The sequence below is a fragment of the Thunnus maccoyii genome, chromosome 24, assembly GCF_910596095.1.
Source record: "Thunnus maccoyii chromosome 24, fThuMac1.1, whole genome shotgun sequence".
NCBI classification, from domain to species: domain Eukaryota; kingdom Metazoa; phylum Chordata; class Actinopteri; order Scombriformes; family Scombridae; genus Thunnus; species Thunnus maccoyii.
Window position 1 is genome coordinate 17,427,571 of NC_056556.1, and position 27,106 is coordinate 17,454,676.

The following is a 27,106-nucleotide window of genomic DNA, read 5'->3' on the forward strand; positions in this document are numbered from 1 at the left end:
ACACCCTCTATTCCTCTATTTCTCCTCATATCACTTTTCACTTTCACGCTCCATCTGTGCCCGTTATCTCCCACCCATCCTTTCCGTCTCTAGCTCCTGTTTCCTGGCCAAGAGGAGCTGCAGCGGGGCCTCAGTCCTCTGCCTCCAGGCTCCACCAGCCTGGAGAGTTACCAGGCTGCACTGGAGGAGGTACAGTATGGTGGTGATAATGAGAAGAAGATTGACAAAAGACTAGAAACTTACAGTATATATCATATATTATTGACTATTCTTCTGTTTAAGGATAAAACTGATGGTATTCTATCTTGTTCACCTTCACAACAAATCCCATGAAAATCCAAAGCAGTGAGTTGATAAAAAGTATTGTGTGTGTACTCAAAGTCTGTTATATCTTATTCTAAAACTAATAAAAACACATCAGTGAGTCACACTGATGAACTGGGTGACATGTTCCTTCATAACCATGAAAACACACACTATAGTTTATTTTGATTCAATCCCATATACATCGTTCTGCTGCCAGAAATACTCACCAGAGCACCAAATGTGGATGATTCCACCGCTGAAAATAGTCCCCAAAAAATTCACAAATTCACGGTTTGAGTTACGTTTGTTAAAAACTACAGTGAACAGCTGTTTTAGGAAATGACTGAGCCTTTTATAAAAATGGAACTAATTATTTGTGAGGTGTTTTTCAAGATTTACATCTTCAGTAGGAACTAATGGGCTTGGAGCTGAGAGCCACAGACAGAGTTGGGAAGTCAGAAAGCACTGAGAGACAGACTAACACATTGTTGGTTTTGGTCTTTTCATGGGATTTGTGGACAATAACAAAAATACGAAATATTGCCACGGTGTTCCTTTTAGTTCATCATGATATTTCACTTGTGAATTTCAAGGTGTTGACATGGCTGCTGTCAGCTGAAGATGGGCTTCAGAGCCAGCCTCCCATCTCCAACCATGTGGAGGAGGTGAAGGAGCAGTTCCACACACATGAGGTGAGAGCCAGAGCAGTGAAGCTGTGATGACAACAAGGTTGTTGCAAGTAATTATACTTTCAGAACATCTTGTTTTTAACAGATCATCCATGTGGATACCATACTGTTAAACCCAATGTCAAAGTGACATAAAACTTTATATTCACTTGACACAAACACTCTTCTCTCGTGAATGTTTCATCAAAAAGTTTTGAGTTTTGAGTGAATCTGCTAAAATTCATGAAGCCAATATACTGTAGCCATAAATTGTGCACTTAACAGAAATAGTAGAAGTTGTAGTTGTTTGATCTCAGTTTTTTGTTTGGACAGTTTCTTCAACTGCACAAGATTTTTTTTTCGCTTAAGTCAGTGGTGCACAGACAAAACTCACCAAAAAAACAACAACAAAGAGTTTAAATGAATTATAGACATCAATCCATAACAATATACTATGTCCAATACCTAGGAAAGCTGTGTATTCAGAGAAAAGAATGAGCCTCCCTCCACTGCACTAAAGGGCCAGGCTTGAAAAGACAGCAGTAATGAGTGTGAATTCGCCCATCACCCAGAAACAATCTGTTAAGTTTGTTGGTGGAGGGTGAACAAACCTCTGAGAAAGGCAGCATGCCACATAAAACTGTATCACAGAACATTTACATTTTGGGAATTTAGCAAATCCAAGGTCCCGAATATTAAAAAAGTATTTATTTGAGTTGATGTGTGGATTTTGTCCTCTTGCAGAGCTGTTGCAACAGTAGGCAGTGGTTTTAAAGCTAACTGTAAGTGTTAGATTCACGCTGATGGATGTGGGCTTACGGGAACACTGGCTTGTTATTGACTTTTATGCTCTGAAAATTAAATTAACCCTGACTGTTTTCCTGTGTGAGACCCCAGAAGGATCATATAAGAGTTAAGTGCTCTTGCAGACGAGAGATCAAGCACTAAGGTGAGAGGTAGAAATGTATTTTGAGAGCAGTTAAAGTGACTTGAGAAGGGTCATTCAGTAGGAATAGTGATGTGAGGCACTCCTCTTCTTTAGGAGGGTCAATTAGGCAAAATGAGCAGAGTCATTGCCAACATGTGTGTGAAATGTTTCGTTCCGTCTCTCACCAGGGGTACATGGTGGAGCTTACCACCCACCAGGGCAGCGTGGGGCGGGTTCTCCGGGCTGGTGCTGCCCTGCTGGCGGAGGGGAACCTGAGTGAGGAGGAGGACTCTGAAGTCAGGGAACAGATGAACCTCCTCAACTCCCGGTGGGAGCACCTGAGAGTGGCTAGCATGGAGAGACAGAGCAGGTACATATACACTCTTTCAAATGTTTTAAGTCATGGTAGTGGCATGGCGCTATTGATGACAGTGTTGGTCTGTCTGTCAGTTGGTCCACCACTTTCACTAGTCAAGACTGTAATTCTCAACTATTAGTATATAGCTATTCAGGCTAACATGCCTTGTCTGGATTTATGTGAGAGCAGTTCTTGTTGGGGCGTGGCACAGATGGCGGTTAGGGTCAGTGGGACATTGTAAAGTTTCACACAAGGTTTAACTGATTTCCAAAATTCAGCTATGGAGGGCAATGACCAGAACACACATTCACATTATATCTGTCAGAGATAAAATCCTCAGGTTTAAATCTAGCTCATTTTGTTTTAGAAAATATGAGTACTATGTACTATTTTGATCTGTGTAATGGTGTGAATTTCCCTCCTTATTCCTACAAATTTGACCATTGGACCATATGTTTAGTTTCTGTTAATTTGCCACAAACAAGCAATGTACCAATAGTACAGACATCTGCTAGTAACCAGCCGTCGTGCATGCATGGGTGTGTTTATGTGGCAGCTCTGGCTTCATAAAGCCTTGGTATAAGCACAATTTTTTTTGTTCAAGTTGAATTTGTTCAACTTCTTAACTTAAGTGGATGCCTCTTTGTGGCAGTGTGCACCACGTTGGGCAAATACCTATCGGGCCCATCCCTCTATTGACGTCAATCGCACCATGTCTAAAAGTCCTACTTGTCACCTTGAGGGTGTGCATATAGAAGTGTAACTTGATAAGGGCCTAGTCTAAAATGTCACCTGAAAAATTCAAATCTAGGTCCTGTTCCCAAGCAGGGGTAAATGTTGACATTGTGGATTGACTAATGTTTGAGATTAAATAATATAGAACTGAGATTGATCCTTTCAGTGTGAGGTTTAAAGATAACAGGGTTATATGAGGGTTTCAACGGTAACTGGGTTATAAGAAGTTTTTAAATTTCCTCACTTGTAGGTACCTGAAAAATGAGTCCTGCCAAATTTAGTCAGTTGGAAGAAAGATGCACAGCAATTACTGATAACAAGGTTTACAAATATTTCAAGTGCTTATCATGCCAGATTTGGAATGAACCGTGAGTTTGCTGAGATTGGGTCACGAATTGAAGGAGCCTGAAAAGCAACATTTTTCAGAAATTGGGTCCAAGTTGGTGACTGGGTAAACTTTGGTATGTCCAAGGCACAAAGTATTTGTGCTTCACTCAAGAATGCAGATAATGAGACTGAACTATACACACTAGCTTCCATAGAGACCCAAGCTGAAAGTGAAGGTTTCAGGAGAAAATGCATCCAGAGGAATGAGCAGCAAATATTTGCAGCCTGATAAGTAAAATTGGTTGTTAGGTAAAACCATGACCCCAATAGGTCTGGGTCACTGTAGGAGAGCCATTCCTGATATATGATGAAATAATAGAGTCAAGGGTCTTTAAAGTTGTAAGATTTTCATTTAAATAAGTGTCTGTTAAGTCACTATCTGTCACTGAATGAGGTAACACAATGGTGATTGAGCCTATGATGAAAGCTCTTGTATTTGCAGTATTATGATCATGAACCAGGTGTCAGTGGAGAACTTCCCGCCATGCATTCAAATCACAACCTGCAAAGTTAGTGACGTTTTCCATCATCCAGTGGTTGATCCGCCGAAGGCCTAACACAACAGAGTCCCTCAACAGAGTTGCTGTCTCTCTGCTATGCTCCACTCTGACTATCTCTGTTTCATGAATGTATACTTAGCTGCAGGTCAGGGTGTCTGGCAGAACTGAGCTTTGGCTGAGTGGTCAGTGCAGTCGTCCATGGTCCAGGAGATCCGGGTTTGAGACTCAGTGTGGGAACCCTACTTTACAAAATAGTTTATTGAAGAACACTTATTGTAACACTTCAATATCCTAAAATAAGAAGTATGATAAAAAACAAAAACAAGATTGTTACACCTATTTCCACTTTCATTCAAATACAAATACAAATAATTTTGCTGACTCAACAAATACAGATACAAATACAATACTGGGCCCTCTGCACATCCCTAACAGCGACACTGTTTGGATCTCTGGTAGTGAGGTCACATGAGGTCAGCAAACACACCTGCAATTACGGCTTAACACCATCTTTGAATTTGCCACACATACACACACACACACACACACACACAAATTATTAAAATCATATTCAACATTAAAGTTCACAGAATGACTTTACAGGCCTTTTTCTATTATAATTTAGGCATATGAATAATGTTTCATTGAATGTGTGAATGAAGATTCCCACAGAAGCTAACATTCATGGATACAAAGAACAGCAGCCGTTCTAATTATGGTGAATCCAATGATAACTGACACAGAGCCAAATTTAATTAACTGTTCAGCTATCTTCTTCGATAATCTTGTTGATTTAAGCATAGAGCTGTGCAGACACGGCCTGGACTACCAAATACCACTTAGACAAGACAGCAAGGGTCTGTTCTAATGCAGTGGTGAATATAAGGGCAGGATAGGTGGCTTTTATCAATTCTACCAAATAACTCAGCAGTAGTCATTGTTAATCAATACTTGAGGCATGAGAGTGGAGCAGTGGTTAACCACTGACTTTCATTTGCCCTTCTGCACTATTCTTGAGTAAGGCTCTGTATTTTCGATAATGGCTATCCCCACAGCTTCAACGAGTGATTGACAGCTAACTGAATTGTCTTCCTCTCTCAGGCTCCACGAGGTCCTAATGGACCTGCAGCACCAGCAGTTGCAGCAGCTCACAGACTGGTTGGATGTGACGGAGGCACGGATCAAGAAGATGGGGGCTCAACCATTGGGTCCTGACCTGGAGGACGTCAAGCATCAAGTGGAAGAGCATAAGGTGAGCTGCTGCCGGTCAGGGCCCTGTTGCTGAAACGTGGTTTATCTAATCCAGGTTTACGTAATATTATCAAGCAAGCTTATATTAGAGTGGATAGACATGCTGTTAAATCCATTCCAGACACTTTTGCTCTCTGTTTTTGTATTTGGAAAGGCTTCCCAAACTCTTTGTATGTTAGCATCTCTCATACTAAAGTCCCATGCACACTGCTTCAACATGTTGAGAAATGGTTGGCCCATCACTGTTTGGGATAGGGGTTTACAGACAGGTAAATTCTCATCCAACTAATTTCATCAAATGCAGTTTGAGTGTTGATTTGTAGATTCATACTTACCCTGCTGACATGAGAGTGGTATCAGTGTCCTCATCTAAAGCAAATTATGGAAGTATATTTTCCAAAGTGTCAAACTTTTCCTTTAAAGTGCTCAGAAAAAATGGAAAATTGAACATCTACAAATCCATTACAACATGGCAGCTCCACCTGCTGAGGAAGATCATGTAATACAATCAAAAGCTTCAGAACATCAACTGAATGGACCTTGGTGAGATTGTTTTGACAACAGTTTTTTCCAAGATCAAGAATGAACTTCAGTCTCAATGTAGGTACAGTTGACTGCAGTGTGTTCAGCAGTGTGAAGCTCTGCACTTCACCTATGTTAACTCCCATCGGTGTATTTGGCAGTTTCACAGATCTTCCTGTCAAATTAGCTGACTGTTTAGACACTTGTCAAACTCATACTTGATCTTCTCACAGTAGGAGGCTCTATCAGACTGGATGCGATACAACAAGCCTGCGGAGTCTGCAGCTGAGGGGAAACAACAATTAGTCAACCTCACCACTAAGAAGCTGCTTAAATTAAATTCAGGTTCAGTTTGGGAGCGCCAATGATTGGGATGTGTTGACAGTAGGTTCATTTATGTTTGTGTTTTGTCTTCTCTGCCACTTGAAAGGGGTGAAATCATCTAATGGGAAAATGGGTTCTGATTGGCTAAATCACTACCAATCATGCCGCTGTACAATCTTACCCCAAGAGTGAGGCTCAATTAGAAATCATAGATTCATCAGAGAAACAAAACACATCAGTAATATTTCTTTTGTGTGTGTCCTGCTTTTTTTTTTTTTTTTGCTTTTGCAACCAATTCCCCTGCTGCACACCAGAATCTCATTTTGATTGGGATTGCAACCAGTGGAAAAATCGTTTTGAGAAAGTGGAAGCTTTGAGAGAAGCTTCGGAAATTGAATTCTGCTACCAGCGGTGGGGGGTTTAAACAACATGACCACTCTGACATGTTGTTTAAACCCCCCACATTCTTCTACATCTGTGGTCGTCAGCGATTTACTAGTTTTAGTCTGAGGCTACAAAGTCCTTGTTTCAATCTTTGTGTATACAGATTGAAAAATGGAAGTGAGTTGAGAGTTTCTCAGTGAAAAAGCACTGATTAGATGCGGCTGTTGGTTGTGTTTATGCTGTTCAGACAAAAGTTTGTTCAAGTGTTTAGTTCTTTTAATTCAGTGCTTACAGAGGCATTTATTGTGCCCATGAGAAAATCAAAAAAGGGGGGAACTTTAATTAAATTTTTTCCATGTGTTGCTTGTCGCACACAATCCATCATGAACAGTTACTCTACGCTGAATTGCAATGAACTGAGTCAGCTTTCCTCCTTCTTTCTCTGAACCACCATCTTGAAATTTGGTATATACAGAATGTCATTAATCTTGAGCTATTAGATTTTTTAGAGTTGAAGACTAGTGCTGAAATGATTAATTGATTGTTCAATTAATCAACCGACAAAGATGACTACCAGTGTGTTTGGGTTTTTCCTGCGGTGTTATGCTATTTTGATGATGGATTAATCAATTAATCAAGGAAAAATGATGAACATCTGTTTCCAGATTGTCAGATGTGATGGATTTGATACTTTTCTCTGTTTTATATCAGTGTAATTGGATTTTGGAATATTAGTCATACAAAACAAGCAATCTAAAGTCATCACCTTGGGCTCTAGGAACTCTTGATGGGCAGTTTTCACTTTTTTCCAACATATTATAGACTAAACAATCAAATAATCAATAGAAATCAATAGAAAAATAATCCATATAATAATTAATAATTAAAACCAGAAAAAGGCCAAATGTTCTGAGGAAAATTTGCATGTTGATAATTTGCAGTTAAAACATATGAATTTGTTGAAATATTGAAAAAAGTTGAAATGGAAGTCAGTTGCACCAAGGCTGAAAGGACCAAGCAAAGCGGGGAGAAAGCACCGAAAGGAGTCAAAACGTCAAATGTAACTGACTGAAGTGGAAGTCCTGAGAGAAATAAGGGCCAGTTCAAGTGTATATGAAATGAAAGAAAGTGTCAGTTGAAGTGTAATCACTGAAAGCAGCCGGTAAAGCAGTTTTTTTGTTGTTGTTCAAAGGAGAAGAACTGAGACCTGTAAGAGTTGAAGTGTAAAACTGAAGGCTTGTTTGGAAGCCTGACATTTGAAAAACAGTAATTCATATCACTTAAAATATAACATCACAGCATTATGAGAGTGGACAGAATGTGTCTTTGTATTACAGCGCAAATTTAGTTTTAAGTGTTGAATAAAGAAATATTTAAGCTGAAACTAAGGTGAAAGTATAAATGATTATGAAGGAGTTTAAGAGGAGGTGAAAATGGGCAGAATGTTCTTACATTCACTTTAATGGGCATAAAGAGTTTAATATTTCAAAAAGAATGGAAGATATCAAAAATCTGAATAGAAGCACAGATGTCCCAAATTAGCTGAACAATTTGACGTTTGAATGAGGTGTCTACAAGAAAGTATAAGGAAGTTAGAGGCCACCCTGTCTGCTCATGTGGAGGCCAGTGTCTTTATTTTATCTGAAAACCAACTGTTCTGTTTGCCACCTGCTGTTAAAGGAACATAGTTAAAACACTATGCTCTAAACTCCTGTGGTCTTAAAGGAAACCAACCATTTTTAGCTCCCGTTGCTTCGAGCCACATTCAGCCAGTCATTAACTCCGCATCATAAAAACTTGTGTATGTATGTATTTCTGTTCTGCTTTATTTATAAGTGTGTTTCTGTGTGTGTGTTGCAGCTCCTGCAGGAGGACCTGGAGCTGGAGCAGGTCAGGGTCAACTCTCTAACCCACATGGTGGTGGTGGTGGACGAGACCAGTGGAGACAGCGCCACCGCTGCCTTGGAGAGCAAACTTCAGGTGAGGGCACATGCACTGTCACACACACACACACACACACACACACTCACATCTGTGTTAGACATGATCACATTATACACACTTTGCTGATCACAGAGTGCATTGGGGAAATTTTTGGAGCCTCACTCACTGGCTCTCTCAGCGGGAGTGGGCTCAGCAGACTCCGGAATTGTTTCTCAGGGAAAATAGATTGAACAGGAGATAGTGTTTTCTTTGGTGTGCAGTAATTAGACCTTGCCAGCGAGATGTGCCTCTGCTGTGCGTGTGTGTGTGTGTGTCTGTTTGTGTGTGTGTTGTAGCTTTCTGCTGATTTTGTTTACTCCATAAGTTATCATCACAAAGACTCCAGCTAGGAGCCAGACTTTGCTGCCTGTTTATGCGGTTAATTCTCTACGCTTGTCTTAACCTCTGATGTATGGGCCTTAGTTCCCCTTGTTAACTCCCAAACACTGCAAAGAATAAAGCTGAAATCTATTAAAACTGCAGCCGCTGATTTCCACAACTTTCTCACACAGTAGCCTTAATTGCAGCTAGCTGACACATATCCACGATTCCGTTGTTGGAAGGTATCTCACTCTGACATTGATTGGCCAAGCTGTTGATACAAGGATATTGAATAAACAAGTAGATCAGCATCTGTACCACTGAAGCTTCTTGACAAGCTGCCTGACCTCTGACCCCCTCTGGAGAGGGAGAAGATCCTTTATGTACTTCATCATTACAAGACTGTTGCATTAAGAGTTATTTAATTATTTATTTAGCTCTGAATGTCCTTTTTGTAAAATCGGCCTGGACCTTTCATGAATAAATCACTGTAGAATTGTCATACTGTGGGCTATCTTCTTCAGCCATGAGGCAGGTATTCACTGGTATTTAGTTCACAGCCCCGTACTGCCCCCATACTACCTCTACAGACAAAGTCACAGGCAGTTATTACCTCGAGTGTTTCTGAAACTTCCACATAAAACTTTGGTAGGTGTCAAAACCTTATTAATTTGGATCATTTTAGTCAGCCAAAATAGGTATTGGAGTGGAAGAGCTTAAGGCAGGTCCTGCATTATTAAACTAATCTTTGTGGCTCAGTCTTGTCAATCTCTAGTTTTAAGATTTTTATGTTTTATTTTATATTGTTCTCACATGCATGAAATGTCCTGAAGTAAAGTTATGTGTATTCAAATGACCACAACAGTTAAATAACACACAGAAAACTTATGTTACCATAATATTATAATTAATGGGCACTTGGAAGCTATAGACTACATCCAGAGGGTCAACAGGGACCTGAGTGCAAATTTTTGCCCGGGGCTGCCCTACAGGTTAATCCAGCCTTGCATAAGCAGAACATTAAGCAGAGCATATTTTAACAGCAGTCTGAAAGCACAGCCTTGATTACAGATGGAGGTTGTGCTGAAGTGCCCAGACTGGGCTGGATATTATTTGAACTGTGATGGACAGCTGACCCAGTGGACAATAGGAAGTTGATGCGAGGAGAAAAGAGGAAGACATGGTGATTTTATCTTTGGGAAATTCAATCTGTTATTTTGGGGAAGGTGCGAGTGAGCACGCTGAGGTAGATTTGGCCATAACTGGCTATACACACAAACAGGAAATGAAGAAATTTGGATAATTGGATGCGACTGAAACTCTTCCTAGGGGAGAAAAGGTTTGAAGAGCTGTGGATAAAAGTAAGCTCCTCTGCACTGAAAGCAGATTAGCTGAAAATGAGAATCTCTCCTCTCAAACTTTAGTCAGAAACTCCTAAAAAAAAAAAAAGTAATTTGCACAAATATACTGTATTAATGACACAATGCAGCTGCTAGTATCTTGAATTATTCACCATGCCATATTAAGCAATTACAATGCAGAACAAACATTGGTTATGAAGTCCAATCACACTTAATATTATCAGACACTTAATGCAAGTTCTTGTTTGACTCTCTTTTGAACAACTGGAGGTTTTTGTGGTGCGTTTCCTGCAGTGCAGTTTATTACTAAATAGAAGATAAGAGAGATAAATAGATGAGAGAGAACATTGTGTGCCGGAATGTAAAAATGCAAATAGAAGGTGCCTTCCCTGGTTTCTCCCCGCTGTTGAACTGTCACTTGATTAATTACAGGCCATTCATCTTAAGATTAACCTGCTGAGCCTCTCTCTCCATGTCTGTCTTTACCCGCTCGCCTGTCTCTCACTTTTTTGCATCTCATTGTCTTTTCATTTCCTCTCCCCCCACTCACTGCCCTCCCTGCTCTCTGCCTCTCTGTCACTCTGATGACTTTGTTCAGTGGACACACTGAGGGTTTTGTCTTTGCTAGTTAAATGGAACGGAAGAGTGTCTCTTCCATTTCACTCAGCTAACAGCTAGCTGCCAATACACCGATACAATGGAGTCACGAAAAATAAACTTTTACATCTCAAGGCCTCTGTGTGTGTGTGTGTCAGTGCTCACACATACTTTAATGCACATACTGTTTTCAGATCTGTTGGCTGGTACAAGTAAAATAATTACAGTATCATAAGAAATTTGTCTATAATATAGGAGAGAGTAATAAAAACTACTTGTTGATTAACATTTCAGTCATTAGTATGGAAGTCAAGAAAGGCTGAAGAATTTTAATTTTATAGGCAGCCAGATGTCTAACTGTGAAATTTAATCTCAGTGTTGAAATTTAATCATCACTGAAATTACGGCGGTGAAATATGTTACAAATGTTTTACTATTTCAAGTCATGCAATTTCAAAAACTTCATTATAAGGTTTTTGGTTTTTTTCCAGAGTCATTAATTCAGATAAAAAATGAAAATATCCATAGTTCAAAGATCCATACTGGACAACATGGTGAAGCCATGCTAGCGGCTCTGCTCTTTACTGAGCTAATTGCTAATGTTAGTGCGCTAACATGCTCACATTGACAATGCTAACATACTGATGTTTATCAGGTACTGTATAATGTTTACCATGTTCACCCTCTTAGTTTAGCGTGTTAGCATGCCAACATTTGCTATTTATTTAGCTGTAGATACAGTACAGCTGAGGGTGATTTGTGAACCTGAAAAAAAGTCTTAGTATTATAATTCTGAAACTTGAAATGACCTGGAAATTTCAAAGAGGGGAATTCAATCAACATAAATTCACTATTTCAAAGTAAATATATATAAGTGCTATAATTTCAGTAGAAAAACCTAACTTAAAATGCTTTCCTGGATTATGATGCAGTGATCTAGAATCCTGTTACTTTCCCTTCATTTTATTACAATGAAAGTACAGATCACTCATTGTTCACATCTTATTTGTACAGTCAATGGCCTCTAAGCACTCAGACAGGATTTTAGAGATATATCTTGTTCCTGTCATCTCTGAATTTCATGGCCTTCCACAATCATGATCAGCTCCGTCCCTGTGGGAGAGAGAGGAACGAGAATCAAACTGCATTTTTGGCAGCTAAAAGACTTAAACTGGCAAGTGGAAATGTGAATCCATTAGCCTTTGAGGCAACGTGCTGAAAATGTTTCAGTCCCTCTGGGGAAATAATCCAAAAGGAATTTTTGTACTAATGTAGACATAAATAGATGATTTATATATGTGTGTGTGTTTGTGTGTGTGTGTGTGTGCAGGTGCTAGGTGACCGCTGGGCAGCCATTTGTAGATGGACAGAAGAACGCTGGATTCTGCTTCAAGAGATTTTACTGAAATGGCAGCACTTCACTAATGAACAGGTATGAGCGTGTGTGTGTGTGTGTGTGTGTGTGTGGAGCTGAGGCAGGATCACAGCAGCATTTGCTGCATGTATAATGAGATTAGTTCATCCAGATCATGTCTACTCCCACATTCTGCAAGCCTTAAGAGAAATTTTAAGCTGAACATCACATTATGTCAGTAATGTTTGACAAGTCAACTCATTTATTATGTGCATGGAGCACTGCTGTTTGACCACTGTACATCATGAATTTAAATGTGTCACTTTGTCAAATGGAAGCAAAATGAGACAGAAACTTTTGTCACTCGTACAACAAGATGCCATGTTAGCAGCTCTGTGAGGCTGTAATGTACATTTTTAAAGAAAAACAAACTGGTTTGTCCCTCATTGTGATCAGATCTCAGCCTTGTGTGAATGCAGTCTATGCAGCGTGATGAAAATCCCTCCAGCAGGTTGAAAGGTCACCAAAGTACACCTCTTCCTGTTAGCTTAAGCAAACCATGTTTGTTGACAAGTCGGCAATCTCCAGCTATCTAAATTGCATAAGGAGATCTGATCACAATGTGGGTACAATCAATAAGAAGAGGGCTTATGCAAAGACTCATGGATTGGATGTCATTATCCAGATACAGATCACATGTCAATATCAGCTGTAAATTGGATCACAGATTTGTTTTTGAACATTTAGGCATACACTTTTCATAATATCTACGCTACTAGCTGCTGTTTATGTACAGTTTAAACATCATCGGAGGTTTCATCAATGCAAAGAAGCACTAAACACAAAGTAAAGTTGATCACCAAAGTACACAAAGACCATCACTGTTGCCAGTTGTCAAGACATTTCACTCTACAGGAAATGTCAGGAGATCACCAAAGTTATTAGGATTCATCTCTGGGGAACATAAATGTGTGTACAAAATTTTATTGTGATCCATCAAATTAGTTGCTGAGATATTTCAGTCTGGACCAAACCAACTGAGTGACATGGCTATACCTAGTTAATAAAAATCATACACGTATCTCTTTGGTGTTATCACAACAACAGGAATATGTATCTTTCGCAAGGCAATGAAAGCATACCTTCATCCAAAGACCAGTTAGGACTCCACAACTCATAAATGTAGCATAAATGTATATTTTGATTCCCTTTATGACGACTTTCGTATTTAAAATCACCCTTTATCAGCATCTTTGCAGTTGATATTTTTAGCTCCAGCAGGACTTTGTAAAGGAAATTAAATGTGTCATGATATCCGATTTGCTCATGTTCTGTGATTAATAATTGAGGAAGCTAAAATCATAATATGGGATCATACACGATTAACTGATCAGCCTTAATTAAAAGCCCAAACCAGATTTGCAATGTTGCCCTCTGGGTCATAGTCACCCTTTGTTTACTGCTCGATTTATTATATAGAAGACATTTTAATGCTTGAACATTGACTCTATGTAAGGATTTATCAACATAAGTTTTCCTTTTCATCAAAATATCGCTTCATTAAGACAAATTAGTTAAGGGGCTGGTCAAAGTTAATGTAAGTTTTTTTAATAGTATAATAAAATCTAGATAATTCATCTTTGGTATGCTTGAGTCTTACAGTTTAAAGTATGTGTGCATACTGCATCTTTGCCTAATGTGTCCAAAATGTGGGACTTGGGGCATCAAGGGTCCATTAAATGGAGCATGACTACTCAGTTACACAAATGAGTACAAATTTATCATGAAATAACCTCTACACTCTGTTTTAAAATGAAGGATCATTGGCTACGATGGCTTCCAGACATCCATAAGAACCAGAACCCAAATTGAATTTGTTTAATTATTCAGAACATCAGGAAATACATTGAATTCCATTTTCCCTTGTTCTCTGGCTAAATGCTTGTTCAAGTGCCACCCCAGGCTCTGGTTGGAAATGAACTGTCCGTGCACTGATAACAGGAATATTCACAGTGTGTGTTGTAATCCTGAGGAGAGGGAGAGATGCTGTCACAGACAATAGGCTGCGTTTCAGTGGCCTGAGGAGGATGCTGCAGTCAAGAGCTGTCTGTACGAACAGGAGACAATGGACTCAAGTGCACCGCCTTCCACATGATAACACTTCTCTCTAATCCTCTCTCCTCATTTCCCTTCTCTTCCATTCATCCATCCTTCTTGTTTCTTCATCCACCAATATCTTCTCTGGATTTCTATGGATCCCTCTCCTCCCCTCCCCTCATCTCCTCCCTACGCCTCCCCTCCCCTCCCCCTCATCTCCTCTACCCTCCCCTCCCCTCATCTCCTCTCCTCACCGCTCCTCTCCTCCCTTCGCCTCCCCTCCCCTCATCTCCTCTCCCCTCCCCTCCCTTCCCCTCCCCTCATCTCCTCTCCTTCTCTCCTCTCCTCTCCTCTCCTCCCTTCGCCTCCCCTCCCCTCATCTCCTTTCCTCTCCTCTCCTCTCCTCTCCTTTCCTCTCCTTTCTTCATCTCCCCTCCCCTCATCTCCTTTCCTCTCCTCTCCTCTCCTCTCCTTTCCTCTCCTTTCTTCATCTCCCCTCCCCTCATCTCCTCTCCTCTCCGCTCCTCTCCTCTCCTCTCCTCTCCTCCTCTCCCCTCCTCTCATCCCCTCCCCTCCCCTCATCTCCTCTCCTCCTCTCCCCTCCTCTCATCCCCTCCCCTCCCCTCCCCTCCCCTCATCTCCTCTCCTCACCGCTCCTCTCCTCCCTTTGCCTCCCCTCCCCTCATCTCCTTTCCTCTCCTCTCCTCTCCTCTCCTTTCTTCATCTCCCCTCCCCTCATCTCCTCTCCTCTCCGCTCCTCTCCTCTCCTCTCCTCTCCTTTCTTCATCTCCCCTCTCCTCATCTCCTCTCCTCTCCGCTCCTCTCCTCTCCTCTCCTCCTCTCCCCTCCTCTCATCCCCTCCCCTCATCTCCTCTCCTCTCCTCTCCTTTCCTCTCCTTTCTTCATTTCCCCTCCCCTCATCTTCTCTCCTCTCCTCTCCTCTTCTCCTCTCCCCTCCTCTCATCCCCTCCCCTCCCCTCTCCCCTCATCTCCTCTCTTCCCTTCCTCTCCTCTCCTCCTCTCATATTTCTCCATTCCTCTCCTCTCCTTTACTCTCCTCTCTTCTCCTCACCTTATTTCTCCATTCCTTTCCTCTCCTCCTCCTCCTTCATCTTTCTTCTCTTCCTCTGTCCTCATCTTCCCCTTTCCTCTTTTAACTTCTCTACTTTCTTTCCTCTCCTCTTCTGTTCTCCCTTGTCTACTTCTTTATCCTCCTTCTTCACCTCATCTTTTACACTCCTCTTTTCACTCCTCTTCTTTCCTCTTCACTGCTCTCTTTCCTCTTTTCTTCTTTCATCTCCATCTTACCCTTTTCTTTCTCTCCTCCTCTGTCTTCTCCTCACAGTGTTTATTTGACTCCTGGCTGACTCAGAAGGAGGAGCTGGTTAGCTCCATAAAGACCTCCAACCTGAAGGACCAGACAGAGATGGTGGCCTGCCTCCGCCGTCTTGCTGTGAGTCTCCCTGCAAAAGAACTCTAAATCCCTTTCATTTAACAAAACAAAGACATGTATATGAACTAATCGTATTACAGTGTTTCTCAATCACTTACACACTATAACTGTGCCTATTAACTAAACATCCCAAACCATGACACCACCTACCAAAAAACAGACTCATTTCCCAAAACTAAAAACACTATTCCCCTGTTTTCACTCATGTGCTCATTTAAAAAGCACTGGCATTCACTATCATTTACTCAAGTCATCACAGCTGGAACCCAGTTAGCACACAGTTCTCTAGGTGGAAACACTGAGAGTCAAAATTGTGTAATGCAGTGTGTAATAGCTGTTTTATAGTGTATGTGTGTATTTGATGCTTTTGTGTGATGTCTGAAGGCAAAGTTTGGTTTAGATGTAAGACTACATGGTTTTGAGTGGAGAGTTTGGTTTTGGGAAATAAGCATAATTTTAAGAAATGTGTCTTAGCAATTGAGAAAAACTGTATAACTCCCACACAGAAACCCACAGTACACTGATTTAAAATGTATCCACCTATTCCTGGTCATGAACGAGACAATATCAAAACAGGTATCTGTGTGTGTGTGTGTGTGTGTGTGTGTGTGTGTGTTCTGTCAGACGGTGAAGGCAGACCTGGAGGTGAAGCGTCCCACCATGGACAGGCTGTGCTCCATGAGTCAGGACCTGCTGTCCAGCGTCAAAAACAAGGAGGTGGCCAGCAAACTGGAGGCCAGACTGGACAGTTTTGCCCAGCGCTGGGACAAACTGATCCAGAGTCTGGAGATGAGCAGCTCCCAGGTACGCCACATATACAGCTGTGTTTTACTGTATATGATACATAACCAACAGAGAAACAGTGAGCAGGTGAGGGCTGGATTTGTGGGTGTAGTTGGATGAGGTAGAAGAAGAATTTCAGTTATGAGACAGTAGCAATGAATTAACCATGTTATTCATGAGTAAATGTTTTATAATTATAAGGTTTATCCAATTAAAACAACATTGCTTTAGGACATGGTCTGTACAGCTTTTGTTTGGCCTACCAGCTAAGTGATTGCAGTTCATTTCATTCACTCCCAGGTGTTTATCAGCTGTGATTAGGCATTAGAAGGAAAACCAGCAGGATGTCTTAACTCAGTGACCAGGATTAATAAAACACTGATTAAAGAAAAGCAGCTCCAACAGCTCTGGGAAAGTTTGGATTAAAGACAGTGTTTTAAATATAGACAAAGAAAATTAAAACACAGCACCTCTTCAGTAGGCAAGTCATTGCTCATCTTCCTCTACTGCCAGATTGTCTCCTAAATAAATAGTTGGCGTGCCCCTTGTTGGTTTACCAAACTGGTTTGTTCTGGTACAAATGACTCCCAGGTTTCCTGTCAAAATGAAATCCTGATGTTTTGTAGTTTCCAGACTCACTGAAGTTGACATTTATCCTGCTGTAAGAAAGCTGCTGTGATGAAACAGAGTCCTGGTAGCTGCGAGTCTTTGGCCTGAGGGACTGAGAGAAAGAAATGCATTGGCTGGTTGACAGGGGTCATTGAACACCTATAGAGGTTCATGTTACACACGAGTGGAGAATATGGAGGAGGCAAGCATGGAGTCTGGACTGTTAAGACGCTTGTGAGTGCAGTCCTTTCTCTGTGCTGTCCTGAACAGACATACAGCGATGAAGGAGTGCTTTCAATCAGCATTGTCACGCAATTATCACTCCTCAATCATCACTTTTCACACAGTGTTCTTCCCCCCACTGTTCCCTCATCATCTTCTGACACTGCACAATCTCAGTAAAATCCTCTGGTTTTTATCTCTGTCTCTCTGTGGTCACAGTTGTGCTTTTAAAACTGACATGCTCACTGAAGTGATGAGATTAAAACAAATTTCTTCTGTGGTATTTGAATAAAAATACTGCAGTGCATAATACTCTTATCCTGTCGTCTGGAGAGTTTTAGACTGAGCACTAGGTCAATTGTTATTATATTACTATTATTTACATTATAGGTTAGCGAACAGGACATTTATTCCCTGAACTGCTTCTTCAGGCAGCACATAATATAGACTACAACAAACTCACAGGCTGGGAAGCTTGTAGGCATAGTCCAACTAGTTGCCAGGGCACCTTTGAGAGGGAGATTGTAATTAATTTCAAGCACCCAATCTACTTTTAAAGGTTTGTTATGCTAACATCCAATCAGGCATTATTTTGCTAAATAAAGCCTCCACTGACTCTCGTTGACACTTGCTCTCAAATTAGAGCCCAGGACAGGCTGATGTAGAAGCTGATATTAAGTGACTGCAGTTATACTGCATCTGTTAAATGACAAGAAATGTTTTTCTTTAGATTTATTCAAGTTAAATTAGCTTATAGTTTAGCTGTGAAGGGGAAAAATTCTACACATATGATGCATTGTGGCAATGTTCACATTTGATAGTGTTTGATAGTGAATAAGACATGTATTGCTTGTCTCTTTGATGTTAACATGCTGGGAAACGTAATATAAAAATGCAGTTGATGTAAATGTTCTTGTTTTAAGTAGTACAGTAAAAAAACTGCAGATAACAAATATTGTCACCATATGTTGATTAATCCGCTGCTGAAAATAGTCCCAACAAATGCACTATTTCTTCCCGTTTGGGTAACATTTGCTAAGATCTACAGTGACCAGTTGTTTTAGGAAATAAATGAGCCCTCATAAAAAACATTTAACTTAATATTTGTGAAATGTTTTTTAGAAAATTACATCTTCACTAGGAAACCAAAAGATTTGGAGTCAGAAAGTACATATGTACTTATACAGTATACTCCATATAAACATACTGTACATGCACAGACATTACAGTATTCTGCAGCTGAAGACGGAATCCAACATGAAGCTTCCTTCCATCTTCCTTTTACTCTTTGTCTCCCTCTCTCTCTCTCAATTACATGTCCATTATAATCAGTCAGATAATTAGCAGATTGACCTCTGTGGGCACACACAGTCCACCCACTTCAGCTATGCACACACTCATGCACACACGTTTCCATGGTAGCAAGGCTATCCCAGTAGTTGTACTCGCTGCTTAACTGTCATTAGACTCTTCCCTGCTGAAACAAACCTGCACACACACACACACACACACACACACACACACACACACACACAGCAAGAGTGAACAATGCTCAGCATTACTACAATAAGCACACACTTTCATGTGAACATTAACATTAATATTTACACTTTAATATACACATATTTACATACACTTTAATATGTTAATGTGAACATACACACACTGTGTGTTTTACCCTGTCTGTTATCATCAATGGAGGTGTTTAGTAATCAGGTCTCATGTGGATAATCTGTAGATTAACATAAACACAAATACCTGCACACATAAAATCTACATTTGTCTCTCTAATTTCTCTCTATTACTCTCTTCTGCTGTTACAATCTGTCAGAGTCATAGAAATCCCAAAGTGCTACTTAACCATCTCACAGCAGTCTGAGTACACACTCACATTCACATCTGTAGTGTTGTTGAAACCTCACAGACATGCCTGCTTTGTTTTTATTGTGATAATGTAAGATTCATGAAACAGATCCTTGACTCGTTGCCTCTCAAGGACACTGTTGCACTGTGAGCGTGTGTGTGCAGACAGATGTGAGAGTGTGTTAAGTGGTGATCTGGGATCTCTATGATTTTGACAGATCCTTGTAAAGTGATATTGCACCTGCTGTCATGTGCAGCTTGTCCAAGTTTAAAAAAAAAAAAAACATTGTGTGTGTGTGTGCACTTTCAGCTCTCAACGGCTGTCAGTGTGGCCCAGCAGTCCGAGCTGACCCACTCTGTCACAGCCACCGTTACCAAGGTGACAACAAGGGAGAAGGTGTCAGCTGTGCGCCAGCCCCGAGAGTCTCCGCCACCACAGAAGAAGAGACAAGTGGTTGTGGATTCTGAACTCAGGAAAAGGTGAGTGTGTATGGCTACACAGAGGTCTACTTTAAATCAGTGTCATAACATCAAAAGTTTTAAAATGTTCTAATCAATCTGAAACGTTCAGTTACATGCACCCCTTTCTGCTGTCTTATCTCAGCAGGTAGGTTATAAAACATCGCAGATGCTGATCATGAGTATCTGTGATGATGATAACAGAGGCCATCTTGAAGTAGAACCTTTGATAGTAGTGAAGTAGGCACTTCTGAAAATCTTGTATCTTGTAGTGAGTAGTGAATCAAGCGACCTTAGAAGTGGATTTGTTATGCAGTGGTGGAAACTACATAAGTACATTTACACAAGTATTGTACTTAAGTGCAATTTAACATAATTGTATTTTACTTGAGAACTGGCATTTTATGCTCTTTTATATTTTTAATCCACTATATTTAGAGGGAAATATTGTACTTTTTACTGCACTACACTCAGGTAGCTGTAATTACTTTCAAGATTAAGAATTTACATATGATCACTGTATAAAGTCTGATGCTGCGTTTTCCTGGATTCAGACAAACTGTAGATGGCAAACTGGATATCTATGACCTTAAGTTTTGGAGGGAATGTTACATTAATTTTAAGTTTACAATAGAATACTGAGAGAAAGCTGCATTTTATAGCTACATGCATTACTAGAATAATTACATAAAATAATAGACACAAAATAATTTTATTTAATATATTTTATTGTGACATCATCGTAGCAACATATCGTCATGCATGTTTCATTTCGCCGTCCTCCCATTCCATTGGACTATTTGTTTTCCCCGTGCCGTCCAGATGTTATCAGTCTGCCATCTACCTGAATCCATGTGAACGCAGCATTAAACTATAAAACACTATATAAAGAAGTTAACATTAGCTCCACCTCAACCTGCTTCACCATAAAAATGGTGCTTACTTATATCACATACTTACATCATTACCTAATTACCTACATCATTAATAATAATTATTGCTGCTTATTGAGGAATTTTTACTGTTTAACTTAAGTAAAGGATCTGAACACTTTTCCCACCACTGCTGTTATACTAGACTTTAGTGATTTCATAGACCGTGTTAAAAGTGTATATTTGACACTTAACTGTAGCAGCACATTAAATGAATTGTAAGATCCCTTATCGTGTTTATTCATTAGATTTTGTGAATAAGTGTGTTCTAGTTAAAGTGATACTCTAGCAATTCCACAAAGTTCCTACATTAGCCATAATAGACTTTATAGCGTCTTTTATTTGACTCTTCTTACCTAGTAAATGCCCATGTCTTTCAAACTCTGTATCTCCAGTTTATGCAGACTCTGTTATAAACTGTTCTCCTAACACAGGCTCAGATAACTGATGACATCACTGTGATATCAGCAGGGTTTTTTTCTCAGACTTAATAAAGCTCCTCCACCTTATACAAGTGTAACAGGCTGAGTAGGACTCTTCATTACTAGTAAACTTATCATCATGTGTTGAATTGGTGGCCCCATTAAATGAAGGATCTGAATACTTCTTCCAAATGTATTTTAGGCACATTTTGAGTTGGTAGAGTATGAGAATAGTTTCCTGTTCACTTGTTTTTAACTGTAGTGTAGATGAAGGTTTCCTCATTATTTTAACAAATACTAAGGGAATATTCACTAAATGGACATGAAAACCAATGCCTCACAGTGCTAGATCCTGATTGGCTGACATCTAACCAAAACTTGGCTTCCAAATTTTCCTGATTGGATGGAGCTGAGGTGTTGTTTAATGAGGGGAGCCAATCAAGTCCAAGTGTGGAATGTTCACTGGATTTAATCACAGACTGCTTATAAAATTAATATTCAAATGTAATAAATCTAACCACCAAACAAATTTACATTGTGATGCTTTGGGTTTTTTTTGTTTGTTTTTTTTTAGCTTTTTGCTTTTGAAGAATGTTCATGTAAATAATACTGTGTAAATGCAGAGACATTTTCATTTCCCAGCAAAGGTTTTCTTTTAATTTGCAGATTAATGAACTAGCGGCTGTTTAAAAAGCATGAGGAAACTGCACAGAACAATTACAAGTGTGACTTTGAATATTTTCCTCTGTAGTCAAATACAAGGCAATCTGCAAATTAAATCATTTATAGTGAGGGGGAACAATAAAGGATGCAATTGTGAAAATGCAGTTTTTATAGAAAATTACAGCGACAAGTATATTGAGCAGGTTATATTGCCAAGTGTATATTTCTATGTGTGTGTGTGTTCAGGTTTGACGTGGACTTCACAGAGGTCCACAGCTACATGACCCGTGGCGAGGCCATCCTACAGAGCCCCGAGTTCTCTGTGTCACGCAAGGACGGCGGTATTCAGGAATTGCACGACAAAGTGCAGGTAAAAACACTGTCTGTGTGTGTGTGTGTGTGTGTGTGTGTGTGTGTGTGACATCCCACAGAGCTTAATCTGTGGAGACCTGTGATGTTGAAATAACAAGGTTCCATTGCACAGTTGGGTCAGGAATTAATTTTACCGTCCATATAGCAATCATACCTGTGAGGACGTTCTGAACTGTGATTATGCATACAGGACAATGCTGATGCGGCTTACTGAAAGTATGAGATGCATCAAAGTGTCCATAATGACTGTGGAGTTTTCAAACTTTTATATAACAGTTACCAATGCATGGGAACTGACTGAATTTGACCCCTAAAGGAGTGAAAATACAAGAGAATTACATACTGTATCACCAACAATCTGCTTATTTGCATAGCAAATAATAAAACATGGAAACAACCAGTTGTAGCGTAACAAACAGGTTTTTCCATATGGCTTAAAGGAATAGGTGTAGCTAGACATTTGGAGAAAAACACTCATTCCCTTTTTCTGCTGAGACTTAGATGAGAAGATTGATACCACGCTCATAATTGTACATTAAATATGAAGCTACAGCCAGCAGCTGGTTGGTTTGGCTGAGCATAAAAACTGGAAGCAAAGGGAAACTGCTACAGTGGCTCTGTCCAAAGGAAACAAAATCTACCTATGGCTAATTAACTCATTATCATGTTATATCTAGATTGTTTAATCTGTACAAAAACAGTAGTATAAAAATGACACATTGTGGTTTTACAGGGGGTTATGTGAGGGACTATTTCCTGGAGTCATGTAGTCACTGTGAGGTTGCCTGGAAATGTGCATGACACATCCACTTTAACGTTATATTCAAACACTGTAATAATGCATTCCTCTTATTACAGATATTGTAAGTTACCTCTTGTTATTGACACAAATAGATAAATTAGATGCAACCAACAATTAATATATATCCACTCATATAGAAACACTTCTGTAAGATAATGCTCACAAATGACTCACAAAGCACTGATGCATGCTTGCACATAATAAGCAACTCTGCTTTAGATCAGGCACAACTAAAACTGGTGTAACCGTTTACAAATGTGTTAACAAATCATTCATATTAAATGAGTTAAACACAAATCCACTGCAACCTTTCATAATCAATGTATGAAGCTTTTAAGCACTGTTTGTGGACATCAAATTGAAGTACCGGCATTACAAACGAGGCATGTGCTTTGGTAATAGGTGCAAACTGACGAATTTCAGGTAGACAGATTCTTCAAAATCTCCTCTGATCTTAGTTAGCAGTTGCCTCTTTGCTGTCAGCTCTGTTCTCTGCAGCATCTTATATAAGAAAACAGTCTAAAACATCATATTAGGAGGAAAAATGAGCTAGGATTTTATCCTATTTACACATGAAAGGTGTCGTAACTGTCTATCAGAGAAGTTTTAATCATTCCCAGTACTGAACAGTATCCAGCATCCCTTGGTCTTAGTGAAGCAATTTTGTCGGTTTGATCCATTTTTAATGTAACTCCCTCACAACATACACACACATATACAGTTTATACATAGTAAATCCTTTCATACTAGAGGATTTTTAATTTACATAATGCAATGTATGCACCAACAAAGTATACATCATTGTGTAGAATATCAACTCAAACCCAAAGGAAGGCATCTACTGCACAAGATTTACTGATAAACATTCGACAGCAAGTATAGTAACTTGAAGAGGAAGCAGGAGTGGTTTCAACATGGGGTCAGACACCCACAAGTGTTCCAAGATAGATCTGAGGGGGTCACAAAATGATGAATGGTACAAGAGAAAAAAAAATATGATTCTGATGTGCAAAATTTGTTTTTTTTTTGTTTTTTTTTTTGTTTTTTTTTAACATCTTTAAAAATTTAGCCTTTTTCCATGCAAAGTACTGGATACTTTCACCCCTTTATAAATCCTTCAAATGAAAGAAACCAAAAAGGGAAAAACATTCTTTAGTCAAACTCCTCACAACTCATGTCCAAAGTCAGGTCCTAGGTAGGTAGATTTAGATTTATATTAAGGAGTCATGATAAGCCTAAAAGGTTGCAAACTAGTACTTTAGAGTCACAGATTTTAGTGCAGATTGTATTCCATGAGATGACAGTGAAAAATGTGCCTTCTTCAGAGGAACAAGAGCTTCCTTCAAGCAAGGCACTTTTCTTGCCAAAACATCAGCTCATGCAGTAAAATCTGCCCTAATATCTGTCAGTGATCATGCTTGTTGTGGGAAATACACATACTGACTTTGCTATTGAGAGATACATTAGAAGATTGATACCACTCTTATGTCAGTGCATTTTAGCCACAAATGAATGTGTGTATGGATTAAACAAACTAGATATAACATGTAATTAGTGAGCTTTAGGGGTGTGTTTTGGGGCTTTGGAGTGAGCCAGGCTAGCTGTTTCCCCCTGCTAACCTCTCTGAGGTACAACCCTAGTTTAGTGTCATATGACCATTAGCTTACTAGCTAACTAATGTTAGCAAACCTACTGTTAGATAGATTGCTGTGACTCCTTTCTGCTTACACTGCTGTTACACTATGTTTTAGCATATCACAGGTAACACAAGGCACCTCACCAGGAGACACGTTTGTTGTGACAGGTTGATTACCTGCACCATATTCAGCTCTCATAATACATTTATGTCATGGTTGCTGTTCACTCACTCTCAGTCAAGTAATGATGTCTTTAAAGCAACTGACCTATATACTCTGGGAGGATGTTATTACTCTCCTGAATCAGTTGTTTCAATGACAGTTGATTAAATCTCCAGCTTTATGTAATTTGAGTCTGTTACTGGACAATATCATTGAATGAACTAAAGAGGTTATGGGTCCGTCTGGCTACAACAACAGGATGTAGAATAATATTGAGACCCTGGAGGTCGTCTAGCCCATGTTGTTTTAAGGAATGGATTGAGCTGATGACAAAAATGGCTACATTTAAATGAGTTACATACAGAGTAATGGAGCTCTTTTCTGTTCTTAATAATCAGTAAGAAAGTAAGTAAGTAAAGTTTTATTTATATAGAACTTTTTAAAACACAGTTACAAAGTGCTTCACACCAATACATGAAAAATATAAATAAAGCAAAATCAATTACAATACAATTACAAGACATAGCACAATGAGAAATAGACCAAACTAAAAAATACAAAAACATACAACAAGGATGGAGGTCTATAAAAAGGCCTATAAAGATGTGTTTTTAGAAGCTGCTTAAAACAGTCCAAAGATTCAGCAAATCTGAGGCATTGGGGAAGATGATTCCAGAGGGTTGGGGCTAAAACTGCAAAGGCTTGGTCACCTTTTGTTGTACAGTTGGAGCAGGGGATGGATAAAAGGGAGGAACAAAATGGAAGTGGAATGAGGAATGAAGAGATCAGAAATGTAACTGGGGGCAAGGTCATGCAGTTATGAACAGGATCTTGTAGTTTATTCTGTATTTTACGGGGAATCGGTGGAGGGATGCAATATCAGGGGTAATATGTGACCTACGGCTAGTTCTAGTTAACAGCCTGGCAGCTGCATTTTTAACCAATTGTAAACGATTAAGAGCAGCTTGACTGAGGCACGTGTAGAGGGAATTACAATCATCTAGACAGGAGAAAATGAAAGTGTGAATTAATAGCTCGAGATCCGTAGAAGACAAGATACATCTGAATTTTTAATTTTTTTTGTTCTGTTTTTTTTAGCTGAAGAGTGGACAAGCTTAGTAACATCATGGTCAAAAGTCACATGCTGCTCAAAGATGATGCCAAGATTCTTAGTGGTAGAATTGATATTTGAATGAAATGGACCAATAAACTGATCAGCTGCAGTGGCAAAGTTATCAGGTCCAATTAGAAGATGTTCTGTTTTGTCAAGGTTTAGGTGGAGGAAATTAAGAAACAATCAGTCTTTGGTGGCAGCTAAGCAATCATGGAGGGAGGACAGTTAATTCAGGTTATTGGGTTTGGCAGAGAAATAGATCTGTGTTTCACCTGGCATGACAGTGATATGACACGTCTTGAAAGCGGCTGAACAAATGGAAGCATGACCCAGAGGAAGCATGTATAGCGTGAAGAGGATTGGTCCAAGGACCGACCCCTGAGGGACTCCACACACAGTAGGGGAGCTTAGGAGGACACCTGATTATTGATACAAACATTAAAATATCTCTTAGTCAAAGAAGACTGAAACCAGTTTAAAGCTGCACCAGAAATGCCAACCTAGTTTTATAACCTATCAAGTAAAATGGCACGATCATTGGTATCAAAAGCAGCAGTTAAATTGAGTAAAATAAGGATGGAATATTCACCCTTGTCTGCATGCAGAAGAATGTCATCAGTCACTCTTAGTAATGCAGTACTGTGCTTGAGGTGAAAGCCAGATTGAAATTTGTCAAAGATCTTATGACCGTCAACCAACTTCAGGAGTTGGTCTGTAACGACTTTTTGTAGGATTTTGGTTAAAAAAGGTAACTTGGAGATCAATCTATAATTCTCAAAGCAGGATGGGTCAAGTGTGGGTTTTTTAAGGAGAGGCTGAACAATGGCAATTTGACAATAGTCAGATACAGACCCAGATGTGACAAAGTAGTTGATAATAGAGAGCAGGCTGGGACCTAAGACAGGAAGGACGGATTTTAGACATTTTGTGTGAACTGTATCACAGGGACTGGAGGAGGGACACATATGAGTTACAGTGTTTAAGAGGAACTGCAGGGAAATAGGAGCAAATTCAGACAGTAAAATAGGGCGGCTGAGCGGGGCGGGGAACAGTCGGGGGGGAAAATTCAATCTCAGACAATAAAAAAGATAAAAAGTTTTCTGGGTCATTAGAAGATGAGGCGGGAATGGCTGGAAGAGAGGGATTTATAAGATGGTTAATAGTACTAAACAGAAACCTTGGGTTGTGTTTATTACTATTAATCAAGCCAGAGAAGTAGGCAGCTCGCACATCTTTAATGGTTTGGTTCAGTTTAATCAATAACTCCTTCATGAAGGTGGTGAACTTCAAGTTTAGATTTTTTCCAACTGCGTTCAGCTTTCCTTTATTGCCTTCTTTGCTGTCTGATGTTGTCATTGATCTAAGGGGTTGTATAAATAGTTGGGACAGCCCTTGAAGTGTATGGTGCAGAAAAGTCAAGGGCTGATGTACACATTTCATTGAACCAGCTAACTATGTCATTAATATTGGTGAAATGAGGAGGGCAATTGGCCAGACTAGAAAAGAAGCTGGAGAACGTGGCTGCGGCCTGCTCATT

At 39.7% G+C, this 27,106-nt stretch overlaps 1 protein-coding gene across 8 annotated transcripts in view; it reads left to right on the forward strand.

Moving 5' to 3' along the window:
* Nucleotides 1-27,106, forward strand: part of dmd (dystrophin) — a 320,772-nt gene that overhangs the window by 144,780 nt on the left and 148,886 nt on the right. For all 8 annotated transcript variants that reach the window (XM_042405326.1, XM_042405321.1, XM_042405323.1 and 5 more), the window contains 10 exons: nucleotides 94-189; nucleotides 900-998; nucleotides 2,091-2,272; nucleotides 4,984-5,134; nucleotides 8,224-8,343; nucleotides 11,956-12,057; nucleotides 15,422-15,529; nucleotides 16,154-16,333; nucleotides 19,317-19,486; nucleotides 21,729-21,852. In XM_042405326.1, coding sequence (XP_042261260.1) covers nucleotides 94-189; nucleotides 900-998; nucleotides 2,091-2,272; nucleotides 4,984-5,134; nucleotides 8,224-8,343; nucleotides 11,956-12,057; nucleotides 15,422-15,529; nucleotides 16,154-16,333; nucleotides 19,317-19,486; nucleotides 21,729-21,852 — 1,332 coding nt within the window. The remainder of the gene's footprint in view (nucleotides 1-93; nucleotides 190-899; nucleotides 999-2,090; nucleotides 2,273-4,983; nucleotides 5,135-8,223; nucleotides 8,344-11,955; nucleotides 12,058-15,421; nucleotides 15,530-16,153; nucleotides 16,334-19,316; nucleotides 19,487-21,728; nucleotides 21,853-27,106) is intronic.